This window comes from Paramisgurnus dabryanus, chromosome 8, assembly GCF_030506205.2.
Source record: "Paramisgurnus dabryanus chromosome 8, PD_genome_1.1, whole genome shotgun sequence".
In the NCBI taxonomy this organism is placed as follows: domain Eukaryota; kingdom Metazoa; phylum Chordata; class Actinopteri; order Cypriniformes; family Cobitidae; genus Paramisgurnus; species Paramisgurnus dabryanus.
Window position 1 is genome coordinate 425,843 of NC_133344.1, and position 18,696 is coordinate 444,538.

General features: G+C 39.5%; 3 protein-coding genes across 6 annotated transcripts in view; 2 read left to right on the forward strand and 1 right to left on the reverse strand.

The window, feature by feature from the left end:
- Positions 1–14,551, reverse strand: part of sik3 (SIK family kinase 3) — a 35,776-nt gene extending 21,225 nt beyond the window's left edge. For both annotated transcript variants that reach the window (XM_065280247.2, XM_065280246.2), the window contains exons 1-6: positions 14,303–14,551; positions 1,088–1,204; positions 933–996; positions 423–584; positions 222–346; positions 4–127 (exon numbers count right to left, since the gene is read on the reverse strand). In XM_065280247.2, coding sequence (XP_065136319.1) covers positions 4–127; positions 222–346; positions 423–584; positions 933–996; positions 1,088–1,204; positions 14,303–14,536 — 826 coding nt within the window. In that variant the 5' untranslated portion in view covers positions 14,537–14,551. The remainder of the gene's footprint in view (positions 1–3; positions 128–221; positions 347–422; positions 585–932; positions 997–1,087; positions 1,205–14,302) is intronic.
- Positions 1–18,696, forward strand: part of sidt2 (SID1 transmembrane family, member 2) — a 245,192-nt gene that overhangs the window by 212,217 nt on the left and 14,279 nt on the right. The window lies entirely within an intron of this gene.
- On the forward strand, positions 15,038–17,982 carry LOC135770612 (platelet-activating factor acetylhydrolase IB subunit alpha2-like). Of its 2 annotated transcripts, XM_065280248.2 has the most exons (6): positions 15,038–15,183; positions 15,496–15,580; positions 15,820–15,909; positions 17,145–17,261; positions 17,342–17,464; positions 17,548–17,977. In XM_065280248.2, the coding sequence occupies exons 2-6, from the start codon at positions 15,497–15,499 to the stop codon at positions 17,818–17,820; spliced, it is 687 nt and encodes a 228-aa protein (XP_065136320.1). In that variant the 5' UTR covers positions 15,038–15,183; position 15,496; the 3' UTR covers positions 17,821–17,977. The 2 variants fall into 2 exon arrangements, with proteins under 2 accessions (XP_065136320.1, XP_065136321.1); XM_065280249.2 differs by lacking the exon at positions 15,038–15,183 and having other exon boundaries at positions 15,482–15,580; positions 17,548–17,982.

The window sequence follows — 18,696 nt, forward strand, 5'->3', positions numbered from 1 at the left end:
TACCTGTGGACATGAAGAAGGGAATCCGGAATTTTCCACTTAGGACTCGAGCCCGAAGGTTCTGTAAAGTGCTGCCATCAAACGGTAAAGCTCCACATACCAGAACATATAAGACCACCCCTAAACTCTGTAGACAGGCAGACCGACCAATGTTAAACCCTGCTGAAGTGTCTGTGTGTGTGTACACATGTAAGCTATGTGTGACTGTGTGTGTATTTTACCCATATGTCCACTTTAGGACCATCATACTCTTTCCCCTCGAAGAGTTCAGGTGCAGCGTAAGGAGGGCTGCCACACCACGTCTTCAACAGCTGCTCGCGTGAGAACAAATTACTGAAGCCAAAATCTACAGCGACACAGAGACATCCGTCAAACACACACAACACTTACACACAAACGCACACTAACATACACACACACACCTGCAATCTTGATGTTCAGGTTGTGATCCAGCAGCAGGTTTTCGGCCTTTAGGTCTCTGTGAACGATGTTTCGACAGTGACAGAAATACACCGCTGCTATGATCTGCTTAAACTTTTTCCGAGCTTCTTTCTCTGCCATCCGTCCATGTGCCACAAGATGATCTAACAAACACAAACAAACAAACACACAGGAAGATAACATCATAAGTGAGAGAAAAGAGAAAGACTCAAGTGAAGTGATAGTGAAACATGTTTGGTGTTGTATACAATATTGGACAGAAAATCATCTGAATATATATGAGGATGAGTGTCGTGTGGTTTGTTGCGCTCCTTTAAACTCTATGTGTAAACAACTATGTGTAAATCATCCTTTACTATTCATTCATGCTAATTTAATTTAATAAGTTAATGTTTTAATTTTAATGTTTAAGGGTTGATTAAAACAGCATCACTGATCAGAAACATTGGGGTGATTTGTTTGTATGGAGGCAGAAGTAAAGGTTTCCTCACCGAAGATCTCTCCTCCACTGGCATACTCGGTCACCAGATAGATCATACGCTCGGTCTCCATCACCTACAATACACACACACAACCATATTCATTTGAACAGATACGGATAACAGAAGATTCTGACCAATCAGCTGCGAGTATGATGAGGGGGCACCTGGTACAGGCGAATGATGTGAGGGTGTCTCAGCATCTTCATGATCTGAACCTCTCGAAAAATCTTCTTCAGATTCTCATCGTCCAGCTGAGTTTTATCTACAATCTTAATCGCCACCTGACAAACAGAGAGACAGAAATAAAGAGGGATTGAGAGATACCGACCATACGTCCAGAGACACAGACTGTCCTGTAGTTTATGTCTGTTAGCATTGAGCTTCTATATGCTAGCACAGCCGCAACACTGATACACACATTTGAAATGTTTTAAAACATCACATTACAGTAATGAGCTGCATCGCTTACTTTCATACTACACAGCAGCAGGTGAAGATCAGTATGCGAGGTGAGTAGTGTGTCTACATTTAACGTATTTGAAAATTACGCAGAAAGACTTCTGCATTCATATATAGCTCACACAATCAGATTGAAGAAGTTTGTGCCAAAGAATAAATCATGAGGAAACCACATACTGCGTCTGGATACAAACATGGACACACACACACACACACACACACACACACACACACACACACACACACACACACACACACACACACACACACACACCACACGCTGGAACGATTAATCGTGCGATTCTGCTTGCTATGCTTCTCAATGAATTACGGTGAAATGCTGCTACATCCAGAATCCAGAGGGCGCTCTTGTGCAGAAACTCAATATGCACCACAGAAGAAGAACCATTTACACACATATCTTGCTTTAGGAAATGCTTATAAGCATATTTATATCGCTGTACATCAAACATTTTCAGATGTTTTCATGCTAATAAAGAATATTTGTAATAATTTTGTTTGACGAGTGTTGATTTTTCAATTGCATATTATAAACAACTGATCAAAGAGCTGTGCAAACATCGCCTTTGGGATTCAGAATCGATTTTAGACAGATATTATTAGTATGAATCGCCCCAAGTTTAGTTAGGAGAAGAGTAAAAGGATCCTCGTCTATACAGGCGAAACATGACCATTCAAAGGCAATTCCTGACTCCTGACCCTCGCACATCGCTGATGCCCCTCAGATGTCACTCCTAACCCTGAAGATCACAGATGCCCCTCAAATGTCACTCCTAACTCTGAAAATCACAGATGTCCCTTAGACGTCACTCCTTACCCACAAACATCACTAATGCCCCGCAGACATCTCAAGACATTTACTGAATAGTTACAACACACACAACACACACAGTTCATAGACAGAACATGTGCAAGAGAAAAAGAGTGAGAAAGAGCCAGACAGACTGAGAGAGAGAGAGAAAGAGACAGATAAGAACAGAGATAAAGAGAGATAGGAAGAAAAGACTAAAAGAAAGAAAGAGAGAGAGTGTATGAAAAGGAAGGGATGGCAACATGATTTGGCATGCAGCACACAGGATTATTGCCATGGCAACAGTGTGTGTGTTGTGCTGAGTAAGCGACAGTCTATACTGGAGCACAGCTGCACAGACACGCCAACATACATGAAACACACAATAGATCCAGAACAGATGAAGGTGTACGAGTCATGATGACATCATCACTGAGCAGTGCACTAATGTGAGATACTGACCACACTCGAGCTTTGTGTCAATGAGGAGATAATAACACTGCCCAAAGTCTAATGGCGCCAGCACAACAACTCATATTATAACGGTCTGCATTGCTTTAAATAAATTACACTAAAACATTATACTCTTTTTCCTTTTGATGTAGGGACAAATATCAGAAAGAAATTATTTAGGCGATTTTACGCTAACCTGAACCATCATAAGCTACCACATAAACCACACTCAGCCATCACACAGCCATGACATCAATGCACACTTCATCTGACATCACTGCAAACAAGTGACGCAGCACCTGTTAATGACCATTGAACTGAGAGAGACAGATAGGATAGAGAGAGAGAGAGCATGTCTTAGCATGTTAAGTGGCTTACCTGGGCATCTGAGTTCAGGTAGGTCAATGTTACAAACACAAAACCTTGAGAAACTTTGATGTGGATGATTTTTTCTCACACAGTCAGACTTTAACAACTGACCAATATTCACTTTTGTGCTGATAGCTGCTGGTGCCAAATCTGGAACCACCCAAAATATAAAAACAGGTCTGCACCACTCCAGTCTATAAAACCTGATGCTCTCAAACCAACAACAATTAAAACCAGAGGCCGGAAAACAAAAACCTGCTGATATAATAGTGTGCAACCCCTGACATCCCATTCATATCAGTATCACACTGTTTTAATATACACCGTTTTAAATATGCGCCAACATATAAATTGCAAACATCTGACAAAAAAAAGTCCACGACACAAATCTGGAAACTTCCAGTAAACCAATGAAATCCTGTCAAGCCAACCAAACTCAAGCTGGCTCAATAAAGATCAATAAAGAGAGACATAAAGAATAAATGATTTTAACATTGTAGACGGCAAGCAAACGGCTTTCATCGAACAAACGTAACTTCCGGTTAACTTCGGCAAAGAATCGACAACACAGTACTTTGGAGTCGATTACTTCTGATAACAAGCAAAATCACTCTTGATCACCGTAGTTCATATCATAGCTAAAGTAGGGATGCACCGATCCGATATTCTGGATTGGTATCGGGGCGATCAGGTACTTTCCGTTTCCCGTGGTTGTAACTGACAAGCTATTAAAGGACAAAGTATTATAAAAGCACCATAAATGTTTTATACACTATATTCAAAGTCTTCTTAATTCACTCGATAGCTTCATGTTAAGTAACAAATGCACATTTAAAGATATTTAAGTTCACAGAAACTCTGCAACTGGGTCCGGTCAAGCGCATAATTCCCAAAATAACCATCTGCACACTAAACCTTTTTTACTGGGACAGTTGTGCGCAATTAAGGAAAATATATTTAGCATATTTATTTTATGTTCTCCTAAACACTGCCATGATTAATATATACTGATGTTCTTGTATCATTTTAAATTATTGGTTTTACATTTAAAGTGACACCATGTAATTTTTCAACCTTCATAATAAATTTTCAAGACCCTTGTGATAGTACATCGACTTTAAATAGGTTGAATGACATGTCTACCATAGCCTGACGGGGTCTGTATCACTTTTACTCGTATTTTAAAACTTAGGGTTTCTGGTAGTAACCAGAGCACAAAAAAAACTACAAAATTCGACTGCTTTACGGCATACGTCACTTCCTCCACACAATTTGTTTTTAACGTGAATTTTGCTGGAAGCTACTTAAGGAGTGTAGAGAGCAGTTTCTAATATGTGACTCTGTGGCACAGTCTTTAGTGTCACGGACCTATGACACGGGCGACCCGGGTTCGATTCCCCTTTAAGGCAATTGTTTATATAAACCAGGGGTCTCCAACACGTCGCTCGCGAGCTACTGGTAGCTCGTGTCTTAATTGCAGGTAGCTCGCTCGTGGGTTTATTTATTTATTTATTTTCTGTGGTTATGGCGCATTTTGATGTCTGGTTAGTGTTACAAGCGCCTGTGGTACTAAAAATTGGGGGCGTGTTTGACGTCGCGTTGTAGACCGGCGTATGACATCAGTAATTTAACATGTATGATCCAAAAACAAACAGATAAGTCCGCGCATCTGCGTCCCGGCCACCGGCCGATCCATCCGCGCAACGCTGTGAAGCCCGCGCCACAGCAACCTACTATGCGTGCGACGCTTTGAAGCCGAACACACCTCGGATCGAGACACTATGTTTAAAAAGGATGCCGTGATTTTCGGATTCACTTTTGGTAAAACGAAAATACAGTCGTTGTCACAAGTTCAATGGGTTATCATCTCATATTTAAACATCAAATGTCAAGAAATACCAGAGAGCCATATGAGCATTACATGTTGACTGAGAACAGGTAAGAGGATGACATGACACAGCTAACGTTAATCACTAAAATGATAGCAAAAGACTTAAGGCTGCTTAATATTATCAAGCTTGTGCTTTGACTGGACGTGTTTAAAAGCATGCTGATGATGCGCATTCAAAACAGAGTTAAACTTTCTGTCCAGTATAACTTAATTTAAGTCTTACATTTTGTGCAGATGCACTTTCTATAATACATTTATGTTGTACCAAGGCTTAATATTATGTAGAGTGCGTCATACAGTATAAAGCGCATCAGTTTGTGTTTATTAACCCTTAAGTTTCACTTCATCACGCAGCTTTTCCTGTTAGAGGTTTCTGTTAAACATCTATTTCATTAATACTCTAATATAAAATTTTTTGTCATAGTTTCTTCAAAATTAAATTTTATTTGAGTGTTTAATAAAAATATTTTTATTTTCACAATGACGCCCTTTATTGCCTCAGTTAATCGAGTACTCGTTTTTCAGACATATGGATTAATCTAAATGAAAAAAATGGCATACATACCTATTATGAATACAAAAGCAGTAAATACTCTATGTAAGTTTGGATCATCTTTCTAAATCTGATCTTTAATAAATGATTTTTTTTTATTCAAAATGTGTGTTTTTTTTAAGAATCCTACCCATATATAAGAGGTAATAAAAAGTATAAATAAAGACAACATGAAAGTATTTTTTGTTGTTGTTGTTTAAAAGGATCTGTACTTTCATTTGATGTATCGTATGTTAATGTTTAAAGAAATGCATTTTCTGGGAGGTATTAAAAATGCTGGCACTGGCTGGCAACTTAAAAAAAAAATGCTGTAGAGGAAAGAGTAGTTAATAGATCGTTGTGTATTAACTCCCTAATTTAGGTATTACGTGAGACAAGTAGCTCTCGACCACTTTTGTTTTTTAGAAAGTAGCTCTCCAATGAAAAAAGGTTGGAGACCCCTGATATAAACTGTTGATTCATACATAAATGCGATGTTCTTTATAAATTACGGCGATTATATTGCATATAGTTCCCTGTATTCAGATGCTGTGTTCACGTATTTACCTTTCTTTTACTGTGTCTATGATATTTACATTACAATCCAGGATGCTATAGCACTCAAACTTGCTCACAGTGTAAAACCAAACCCTATTCATTCACCAATCAGATCCGAGCGTTTCTCTCTTCTCTCTTCCTCATTTGCTGCGTTCCGCTGTCACTCGCGTGACGTATTACAAAGCGGCAGACCTAAACGCATGGGTTTACTTGGATTTGGAGCGATTTTCACACAAAAAAGAGGAATAACGAGCGCCATTGCGGAAAATCCTGGTGGCGAGGGGGAGAGAGAGGATGCAACAATATTTGTTTGGAAAAAGGCAAGGAAATACGTCTGGTCGTTTCTGAATTGGAAGGCTGCAGCCTCCGGAGGTCAAATATGCAGGCTGCACACGTCATCAAGCCTGGGTTATTAAGGTAAACTGAGCATTACATTCGCAAGTCATAAGCATACTGCAACAATTTACGATTAACTATGTATAATAGTCAACTTTGTAATTGTTAATATTGTGAAATAAGAGAGTCTTGATGACGTATACAGCTTAGAAATACGACATCCGGAGGCTGCAACCTTCAGATTGAGAAATGGCTTCTGCCACGACGAGTTCCTCATCAGAAAGTTGTAACTTAACATGACTGCGTTTCTCCCTGTTGTCTCAAAATGTTGATCGTTTAGCATTTTAAATGTTTAGTTTTTAGTTTAGTTTTAAGGTTGGCCAGTTCCTTTCCTTTGCGACAGTGCTGCGGCGCTTGTGGGCTCTAGGGGCGCTAGAAGTGAAAAATACGTGTCTAGCACCCCCTAGTGGCCAAAAAGTTTCATGGTGTCCCTTTAAATTATACTAGATGTAGCAGAATGCACTATACACATTAAACATTTTGTGTGTCTGTGTGCAATTTTAAATTGTTCAAGAAAAATACAGTAGTATGATCGGATCGGCAGGTATCGGTCATACTCAGAATTCTGGTATTAGAATCAGATTGGAAATGGAAAAAGTGTATCCCTAAGCTAAAGCGTATCAAAAACGACACAGTGCTAAGGTTATTGTGTAAGATGTGTATAATATAATGTATACAATCTTAACTACACATTGCCTGCCAAACCTCCCTTCACATAGCGCTGATCCATGATTGCCGTCTCCCCTCGACTTTAAGAAACATGTTATTTTCAATGAGGTATTTGTTCAAGAGTTCAGTTTAGTAGGGGTGTAAATTGAAGAGTTCATTCTGGTACGATACAATATCGGTTTTCTCCGCAAGTGATGCAATATTTTTGATACATCAAACATTTATTTGATTACGGTTTGTTTCATTTGGCAATATTTTTATATTGTGTGCCTAGTAAGGCAGTTACATTTTTTTAGGGATGCACGATATATCGGCTGACATATCGTTAACGGCTGATAACTGCTTATTTTTAATAATATCGTTATCGGTCTGATAGCAAAATTAGGTTGATAAATAAAGCCGATAAATAATAGATTATTTCGGCTTGTTGAACCACTTCATTTGCTCATTACTGGGCATGTGGAGTTTTGATTGGTGCTTTCTGTGACGTAGCACGAAGATGACGTGTGTTGTGAGCTTAATAAGAGTATGCTAGTCTTGCGCAAAGACAAGATGTGCACGGTCTGGGACTTTTTTCACGATGAAAAACAAGACATCAAACTTGCAATTTGCAACATCTGCAAATGTGAGGTAATGCGAGGGGGCAGTAAATCAAAAAACTTCAATACTACTAATCTAATAAGCCATCTGAAGTTTCGCCATCCCAAAATATATAAAGACTATCAGACGAAAATCACTGCCAATTAAACACCGTTACACACTACCAAAGAGCCAGTACAACAAACACTTGACATCACGAGGAAATTTAGCAAAGACAGTACTAAAGCAAAATCGATCACATGCAAAGTTATGGAAATAAAAATTCTAAATGGTTTGAAATAAAACCAGATATCCACTGTATTTGTTTGTCTTTTGTCTTTGCAATCATGCTCAGAAAATGAATATGTATATTTATCAGCCTATATATCGGTTATGGGCCCCCAAATATAAAGAGTTATCGGCCAAAATTTTCATATCGGTGCATCCCTAACATTTTTTAATAACTTAGAAATGCAACCTAAATATATAACATGAACATTATTAAAATCTTTGAAAATGGCACAATCTCTGTCACCAATTGCAACATTTACAACAATAAACTAATAAAACATAAAAAGAAAGAAAGAAAGAAAAATAAAATTAAGCTTACAATGGCAACAGTCAAAGTCTTTTTTTATTCATTCTGTGCTGACACTAGCAGACAAAAAGAATTGAAAAGGCGCTTTGGCGAAAATGCGTGTATGGATGTAAAGTCAAGGAATGAGGACGTGGAGAGTGTTAAAATAAAAGTACCTTATATCCATATTTTATGTGTGGCACCAATGCATCGTATCATTGACATGTAATTGATGCATCGCTCCATATCCATGTATTATTAGACCCCTACAGTTTACCCATTAGACAGATAATTTAACAAATCAGAGACTGGAGGTTAAGTTCTGTTCAGACGCGTAACTGCTAGAAATACTAGAAATAGTACACAGTTCCCCTTTCAAAAAATGAACTTTATTTTCTATAGCGCCTTTAAAAGTAGCATCTCAAAGAACTGCACAAGAGAAAAAAGAAACAAACAATTATACAACTAATACATAAAACAAGTCAAATATAAAACCACACAAAATAAGAACATACTGTCAGGATAAGTGAGTTAAAGGGATAGTTCACCCAAAAATGAAAATTTTGTCATTGTTTACTCACTCTCATGTTGTTACAAACCCACATACATTTCTTTGTTCTGATGAACACAAAGCAAGATATTTTGAGAAATGTTTGTTAGCAAACCGTTCGTGGACCCCATTCACTTCCATAGTATTATTTTTTCCTACTATGGAAGTGAATGGGGTCCACGAATGGTTTTGTTACAAACATTTCTCAAAATATCTTCCTTTGTGTTCATCAGAACAAAGAAATGTATGTGGGTTTGTAAAAACATGAGGGTGAGTAAATGATGACAGAATTTTCATTTTTGGGTGAACTATCCCTTTAAAAGAGAGTTCAATTTTAAAGGATTAGTCCATTTTCTTAAAAGAAACATCCAGATAATTTACTCACCACAATGTCATCCAAAATGTTGATGTCTTTCTTTGTTCAGTTGAGAAGAAATTATGTTTTTTGAGGAAAACATTCCAGGATTTTTCTCATTTTAATGGACACCAACACTTAACTCAACACGTAAGTTTTTTTCAAAGTTTCAAAGGACTCTAAACGATTCCAAACAACGCATAAGGGTCTTATCTAGTGAAACGGTTTTCATTTTTGACAAGAAAAATAACAAATATACACTTGTAAACCACAACTTCTCGTCTATCTCCGGTCCAGCGCGACCTAACGTAAATGCGTAGTGACGTAGGGTGGTCACGTGTTACATATGTAAAACGCACATTTGCGGACCATTGTAAACAATAAACTGACTCAAAGACATTAATAAGTATCATTCCACATACAACAACGTCGGAACGGTCCTCTTCCAACACACTTTTAAACACTGGGGTGGAGTTTCGCGTTCGTCCTGTGACCTCTTGACGTCATGACGTATTGTGTGAGGTCACGCTGACGCTTTCAGGAATGGATCTAGACGAAAAATTGTGGTTTAAAAGTGTATATTTGTTATTTTTCTCGTTTTGCTAGATAAGACCCTTATGCCTCGTTTGGGATAGTTTATAGTCCTTTGAAACTCCGTTGAAAAAAACTGTTACGTGTTGAGTTAAGTGTTAAGTGTTGGTGTCTTATAAAGTCCATTAAAATAAGAAAAATCCTGCAATGTTTTCCTCAAAAAACATAATTTCTTCTCGACTGAACAAAGAAAAACATCAACATTTTGGACGACATGGTGGTGAGTAAATTATCTGGATTTTTCTTTTAAGAAAATTGAATATTCCTTTAAGTCAGGGGTTCCCAAACTTTTTTCCTGCGCACCCCCTTCTATGTCCCAACCGGGTTGGCGCACCCCCAATCCCCATTTTAAAAAAAATCCAAAAAAGCTTTGTTTTCTCACCATAAATACTCATGTTTAATCATGCGCAAATAACCAAGGGCCGGTTGCACTAGCCGGACGTTAAGAAGTTGGGTGTAATAGTCCTACGTCGGGCTTAGCTACGTCCAACATTGTGAAAAATATTTACGCCTATTGCACCATCTGAAATACGCTCAGCGTAGATGATGCGCGCCCCCGTGTATGCGTTTAACCACTGTGATATTTAGACGCCATTCGAGTTTACTATGGTAAAAAACGTACACTTACTGCCGTCAGCTAATAGATGACATATGAGAGGTTTCCTCATGTTTACCAGTGCGCTCTCCTTCTAGATGCGTGCGTCACGTGCAGACCCATCAAACACATTAATGAAAGCCTTTACTGTTCGCACAAAAGGTGTATAATAGTTTGCAGATTCATTATAACAGCTCAAGTTTCAAACAAAATTAAATGAAAGCTTTTAATAAGTTCTCTACAGTAAGTATTTATGTATTTTATTATAGAATTCATTGGCGGTCTCTTTACCATGCATGAAAACACATTGCTCGCGTATCCTGTGCCCATGTCTCGTCGCATTTCATTATTTCTATTTCTATTCTCTCTCTCTTGGTCCCTCTCCTCCTTCGTGACTAACAACTTTATCATAAGACGTCCCACATGACAGTTTCCCTGATTTCAGTCAGTTAAGCATATTAATAATATATATGGAATGAATGAAACGAGTTGGCATGCATATAGCGGCTGCAGTGCATAACAGAAGAACAGTGCGTAGAAAAAGACAGCAGCTGTCTTCTACGTTTCTATCAAAAACTAATAAATTATAGTTTTTTATTTAAAATAAAAGCGATTACAAAGGAAATGTTTACTGTTCATTTTTTTATTTATTTATTGTATGGAAAATCCCACTTAAAGAAACAGACCGCCATTACATTTTTCCTCTCGCGCACCCCCTGGTGGCAGCTCGTGTACCCCTGGGGGTGCGCGTACCACACTTTGGGAATCCCTGCTTTAAGTAAAAGCTACCCTAAAGAAATAAGCTTTAAGGGAGGATTTAAAAACACTAAAGCCGAAAGTGTACTAGGGACGTCCGCATGACGTCATTTTCATCATCAGGAGTGTCCACGGTCGTCCGCGGGGACCATCCGCGTGCAGCCCAAAATTTGAGACCGTGCGGACAGTGCATGTACAGTCCCGTACAACAGAGCATGCGCGTAAAAATATTTAGACAGGACACTCCACTACAAACAATTATACAAAGGAAATAGACAGCATTTGCACACACACTATCGTTTTACTTCTTTAACTTTTACTTCTTCCAAGAACAGAAAGCTTTGGAGCATGATAATGTTTGATTCCTGTTCTTTGTTGTCTTCTTGTTTGTTCTAAACTGTGTTTGCAATGGTCGATCGGTTACTTTTCTTCACCTATCCTAATGTTTTAATGTACTGTAAATGTCACCAAATAGTGCTGCCCTGACGGCCTGGTAGAGTAATAATTTGAATAAGAAACTATTTGTATTGCGTATAGTGTCGAACGGGGCCATCCGCGTGTAGCCGCGGGGAGTATACTTGGAAAGCTGCGCGGACGCGTGCGCGCGCGAGCCAGACGCGGAAAAAAGGTATACCCCGGCCTTAAGGGATTCTGCTTGCGTAATTGGAGCAGGCAAGGAATTCCAAAGCCTTGGAGCGACAGATGAAAATGCCCTATCACCCATAGATTTTAAACTGGTATTAGGAACGAGTAAAAGGCCAGTTTCAGAGGAGCGCAAAGCACGCACAGGGGTGTAGGCAACTAAAAGCTCAGTGAGATAGTGAGGAGCCAAATAATTTAAAGCTTTATATGTAAGCATAAGAACTTTAAAGTCCACCCGAAATCTGACAGGGAGCCAATGTAAAGACTTCAAGACTGGAGTGATCCCTCATCTTGGCTCCAGTCAGTAATCATAGCCTAGACAGTAAATAGAGAGTCGGGCCCGATGTTTCGCGTCTCACGGCCGCCAGGTTACGACTGTGGTGCCCTTTGAGCATAGCACCTTAATCCCAGTAATCTCCGAGGTAGCTGACCACAGATCACGACTTTCAGTCTGTGTACAGGTTACCATACTTGACAAAACAGGTAAATAACAAATTGCATTTGCATCAGTCAGACAATTATTTAAAGTAATAGGTAAATAAATATTTGAATATGAATGAATCAGGGATTAGGGTTTCTTCTGATGGTCAGTCTAGATCTACTGGAAGCTGCTATAAACACATTGGACACTTCATGTGTTTTCTGCGATCAGATAACTTTCCAATTTTTTATCCGTATCTGTAACATTTACACGTAGACCACCTCCTGAAGTGATTTGAGGGATTGGAGGGCATTACACCTGGTCTTTGGACAGCAATCTGATCAGAGAAAACTTAAACTGACCAGGTGTAAACAGGCCCATTGATGCGCTTTACACTTTTGGGTCAAATCGGGTTCTAAAAAAAAATTATGCAAATAATTTATGCACTTTAAGTTCAGATAGAAATGGATTGGGTTGGGATGCATAACAATTATTCGCGATTAATCTATAACAGAATAATGTGTGTGAACTGTGTATAATAATTATAAAAAATATATATTAACTTAACATAAATATACAAATGTATATATGCACATGTAAACATTTCTTAAACATATACATGCATGAGTGTGCATTTATCTATACATAATTATAATACACAGTTCACACACACACACACACACACACACACACACACACACACACACACACACACACACACACACATATGATGTAAAGAAAAACTTTTATTCTGCTAAAGATTATTCGTGATTAATCGTTATGCATCCCTAGGTCAGATACTGATCTTTGGACACAAGAAGTGTGTATTTTCTGTAAGAGTTGTGTAGACATCACACAGAGTAAGCAGTTCATACAGTGATGTCAGTGACAATGGTTATTATTCAGAAACATGATTGGCAGTCAGAATTGATAATAATAAAAATGTGTGACATCAGATCAGCGGACACAACACAGTGTACAACATACAACACATCATCACAATCAAAACTCACAAGTCTCTGTGTGTGCCTGAGAAAATATTCAGTGTATTCTTGGCTGAAAAACATCTTTAAACACACAACATTGTGTTAACAGCCCAGAGGTCATGGGTTCGACACCCAGGGAACAAACACACTGATAACACAAGAAACCATGTGTAGTTTAAATGGACTGTGTGTTAAATAAAAGCACCTGCCAAGTGCATTCATGTACAGGTTTTTAATGAATGATGCCAATGATCAAGAATATTTAAATGACACACAACCTTAACATATCAACTTTTAAGTGTAACACCAAAAAAGCTGAAATGCCATCAACATTTTTACACAAAAACAACTAAAAGACTGAAAAACAAACAGAGTATAACTGATTTAAAAGCATGTTCAATTTGACATCATAGATGCTCAATGTTGGTGAAGTGTGCTTGTATTCGGACACCCAGAGTCCATTACTGCGGTATTAAAGCGGTACAATGAGTTAAAGGCCGCGGAAAGTCCTAAAGATGAACTGTCATGACACCGGCCAAACCAGGACAGACACACAGCTTACATCACCAAAGGTCCGATTATCACTCTGCCATCAGAACCCAAACTGATCAAAACACATACACATCATGCCAACAAACACACAAACATATGTGTGTGTATCATCAGATCTACTGAACATCCATCAGTGACATATCAAATCAAATAATATGACAACACACACACACACACACACACACACACACACACACACACACACACACACACACACATTCATCTGTCTCACCCTCTTGTTTTTCTGTATCTATCCCTCTAAATCTCTGTGTTCCTCCATATCTGTCTATCCCTCTATCTGTCTATCTCCTCCTCCAAACACATCACTGCCAAAGCACGCGCGCACACGCACACACACGTATAGATAACACACTCAACTACACACACTGTCCTTCATACACAATCCACGCACATAAACACGCACACATATTTTCTCTCTCTAACACACATACACAGAACGATCACACGCTCAACTACACACACAGAGAGAGAGCGAGAGATACACGCAGGCACGCGCAGGCCGCATCACACAACGCGTGTGTGCGAGTTCGCTGGTCGCGCGCATATAGCTGTGTGTCAGCGCGTGGATCTGCCCCGGAGGTGGGGGGTAAATCTACTGGGGGTTAATCCGCCTCACCTTCGCTTTGGTGATCATATGCGTGGCGAGTTTCACCACGGCGAAATTGCCCTTCCCGATGGTCCGCTCCATCTCATAGTAGCCGACGCGCGCGAGGGGCGGGCGATTGACGCCCGCGCCGACGGCGGCGGCAGCTCGGCTCGGATGATGGATAGAGGCGGCGGGCTGCGGTAGGTCGCGGTTCGGGTGCGGAATCGCGGCGGCGGCGGCAGCCCCGCTCGACACGGCCGCCATCTTCTGCCCTCTCTGCGGGAACAACAAGCGAGGGCGCGCAGCTCGCTCCCCGGACACGCCCCCGCCGTGCGTCAGTACGCGAGGCCCCGCCCCTTTGCGCAGCGCCCTCTCATGGATGTCCCCATGGCAACGGTTAGCGTAACAATGACTTCATCACCTTCGCGAACGCGTATTTCGGTCGCCATGGCGACAGTACGTGCGCGCGCTCCCCAGATACCTCGCAGTCTGAGGAAACTGCTGTCATGACAACAAGAAGATCCCTGCTGCACCCCCCAACCGGAAAGGCTCGGCGGCAGGAATGCGAGAACCGTGGATGCGCAACTGTCTGTCTCTCTTTATCTACATTGTGTCGTCATGACGACGATATCTAGGGGCTGGATCCGATCAGATGATTGACATTAATGTTGAGTGATATCTGAGAATACACACTGTGTGTATGCTAGTCTTTTAAACACACACACTCACGCTTGTTGACCCCCCTCGCTCTCTCTCTCTCTCTAGTGTTGTGTGTTGACGTCAGCGGAAGTGGGTGGGACTCGCGCCAGGTTTTCATTAATGCGGAAGTGGGAATCGCTGCAAGTTGAACACATCAACACATAAATATCATTCATCAGAGTTATCATCACAGAGGATCCGTCACCTCTCAGGTGTGTGTATGTCAGCGTTTCATTAACTAAACACTGATTATTTTTCTCATATTTACATTAAGTATTTGTTACAATAATAGATTTGATATAAAGTGCTGTGATGTTGTGTAGTTGTTAAAGATCTGGACACGCATTAACTGAAGGTCCTGCAGTCATTAATACATTAAAATATCTCTCTCATCACACTGAAGATGAGAAATTAATGAATAAATGTTTACATTAATGATTACTTTATTAAACACATGACATGACATGACATCACATGATTTAGTGTGTATTTTGTATAGTGTTGTGTGTGTGTGTGATTGACAGGATGAGTGAGGGTGATCTTATGAACCCTGCTGCTGTGTGTTCACCTGTGGAGGATTTACAGGGTGACGCCCGCTGGATGACACAGGTACAGCAGCACTCATCTGATCTCAATCTGATTATGTGACATTACACTAACTTACTGTTGATCTCAGCATCTGATCCGATCTGTACAATAATACATGTGTGTGTGTCTGTTTTACACTCTTGTTTCTGCTTTACTTAGCTGACAAACACACACGCACATTGTGATTCATCATCACACACTAAAGCCCTATTCACAGTCGTGTGTGTGTGTGTGCGTGTGTGTGTATGTTTGTGTTTCAGCACGAGCGTTTTGTACAGGAGTGTAAGGACGCAGAGCCTGAAGTGTTGTTTCTCGGAGACTCAATGATTCAACTAATGCAACAACATGAGGTAAAACAGCTTCATACTGCACATTTTTATAAATGACATCATCTAAATCAGGTGAATCTGTCCAGGTCATACAGTCACCACCACAGTAACATTAAATTAAAAATCTGCAGAAATTTTAGTGGGTACAATGAATACTGCATGATCAACAGTTTTTACATTGAAAGGATAACAATGATATGTTTTTTTTACATTATGGTAAGGAGAATCGGGGGACAGGTTGGGATGCAGTGTCGTGTATAACTAGTTACAAAGTCATTAGTTACTGTAATTTAATGACTTTTTACTTAATAAAGTAAAGTAAGGGATTACTCAGTAATTTAATGACAGTAACTTCTGATGAAATTGAAGTAAATACTGTAGATGAATGATATATAATACAATAGTGGATTTAACATCAACATTTAAAGTCTAAGGTTAAAGCAACACTATGTAGTTTCCATGTAAAAATGATTTACAGCTCCCCCATGTGGTTGAAAAGCGCAACAGTGCCTGGTATCAGACACTCTTCTGCAGGCAGGGGGAGGGGCGGGGCTGTGTTTCCTACCCTCCACCGCCACTTTCAGAGTGTGCTTGTAACAGCTAAGAGGCTGCTCAGGTTGCAGCAACAGTACAATTTGTCCAGTTAAAAGTTGTTCTATCACTGAAATAATTTTAGAGACATTATTTAAAGGTAAAAAAACTACATAGTGTTGCTTTAAAATGCATGTGTTTTATGTATCCTTCTCATTTTAAATACTGTAATGAGTTAATAAAAATAATAGTAACACCCTAGTTTATAATTCTTACTATTAACTGGTTGGTTATTAGCGTTAATATTACTGAGATATTGTCTGTTTATTTATAATTAAAAAGCACATATTAATGCCTGATTCTGCAAAACCTTATTCTACATCCTCAATCCTACCCAATTCCTACCAATACTTAAACTTAACAACTACTTTACTAAGTATTAATAAGCAGTAATTAGGGGTATATTGAGTATATGAAAGTAGTTAATAGTTAGTTAATAGTGAGACTAAAGGGTTACCAGAATAATTGATGTACTTTTTATAATGATGTATTCAAGCCATTTTTGAGTAACTTACCCAACATTGTTAGTAAGTGAGGAACTGCTAGTATAGTAACCCATACTACTGCTACTGTTTGTTTTCTATTCTTATTCTGTTTTACTGCCTCAGCTGGTGAACCTGTGACTCTTGGATGTGTTATGATGTGTGCCGTCTCTGTGCTTTTAGGTCTGGAAGGATTTGTTCTCTCCTCTGCATGCACTGAACTTTGGCCTGGCTGGAGATACCACCTGTAACGTCCTCTGGAGGATAAAGAACGGAGAACTGAAGAACATCCAGCCGAAGGTACAACATCAGAATACGGAGCAAAAGAGCTTTGACGTGTACGCGTGTCGTCCTCTGACGTGTATGTGTGTCGTCCTCAGGTGGTGGTTCTTTGGGTCGGCACAAATAATCATCAGCACACAGCCGAGCAGGTGTCTGGAGGTGTAAAGGCCATCACACAGTTTCTCATCGCACAACTCCCTCATGCCAAAATCATCATTTTGGTACGACTGCGTTTATGTGTGATGCTTTATATGTAAAGAGAGATCACATGCCTACAAACGCTTGATGTGTCTGTTGTCCTCAGGGTCTTCTGCCTCGCGGGGAACGTCCCAATCCTTTACGTGAGAAGAACGCCACCGTGAACGAGTTACTGCGCTCGTGGGTACCTCAGCTCGGTTCAGCAGTTCACTTTCTGGACCTCAGCAAAGAGTTCGTTCACTCGGACGGAACCGTCTCGAAAAGAGACATGTTTGACTTCCTGCATCTGACTGCTGCTGGATATCAAACCCTCAGCAAACCTCTTTATGATCTACTACTGCACATCCTGGAGGAAACTACAGCAGAAACACTCACATAGATTCTGCAAACCTTTTTATATTTACATCAAAAAACTAAATATTGTCTTGGTGTTGAAATAGCTGTCAATGTAACATATTGTGACATAAGATTTTTATTACAACAAACAAACAGAATAATACTGACATGACTCTACCTAAATGTTGTAAATTGATTATTTTTCACCGTTGTTGCTCTGCCATTAAATCTTCATAAATCCACTCAATAAATGATCAAGGCCTTGATGAATCATGTCAACTAAACAAAGTTACAGCATTCACATCCAGTAATGTTCTAGACATGGAACAGTTTGTATACTAGTCCCATTTAACTAATATCATGAGTTACCAATAAACAATATAGGCCCAGTTTCACAGACACCGCTTAAGTCTAGTCCCAGAGACACCGCTTAAGTCTAGTCCCAGACTAAATGTGCATTTGCTAATACATTTAGAAAATCAACCCCTGGTTTTCCAGGCAGGGTTTAAGGTTAGTCCTAGACTAAAACACATATTTGAGTTATCTTAAATGAAAATAGCTTACACTGACAGATCTTAAAATAAGCCAGTGCCATTGTTTTGTCTCAAGATACACATCACAGCATTAATGTCTTTTTCTAAGGCATGTTTATAAAATCTGTTTTACTTTAACTAAGGCCTAGTCCTGGCTTTAGCTAATCCTGCCCGATCATTGTATCTGTTAACATGAACTAATGCACCGTGAACTAACATGAATAATATCAGTGTCATATAATACATGTAATATCAGTAATGGTTTTTCATATTAAAACTACTGAAATGTCCCGATTTAACTAAAGCGTAATCCTGGCTTAATTTAAGACCTGTCTGTGAAACCAAGCCTATATTAATTTATATGTCATTTAAATAATATAATATTT

What these genes read in the sequence shown, in the direction of transcription:
- LOC135770612 (XM_065280248.2), top strand. Translation starts at nt 15,497, where the DNA reads ATGAGTGAGGGTGATCTTATGAACCCTGCTGCTGTGTGTTCACCTGTG. An exon ending in ACGCCCGCTGGATGACACAG is followed by an intron (nt 15,581 to 15,819) that starts GTACAGCAGCAC and finishes TTTGTGTTTCAG; the next exon opens with CACGAGCGTTTTGTACAGGA. An exon ending in AACTAATGCAACAACATGAG is followed by an intron (nt 15,910 to 17,144) that starts GTAAAACAGCTT and finishes CTGTGCTTTTAG; the next exon opens with GTCTGGAAGGATTTGTTCTC.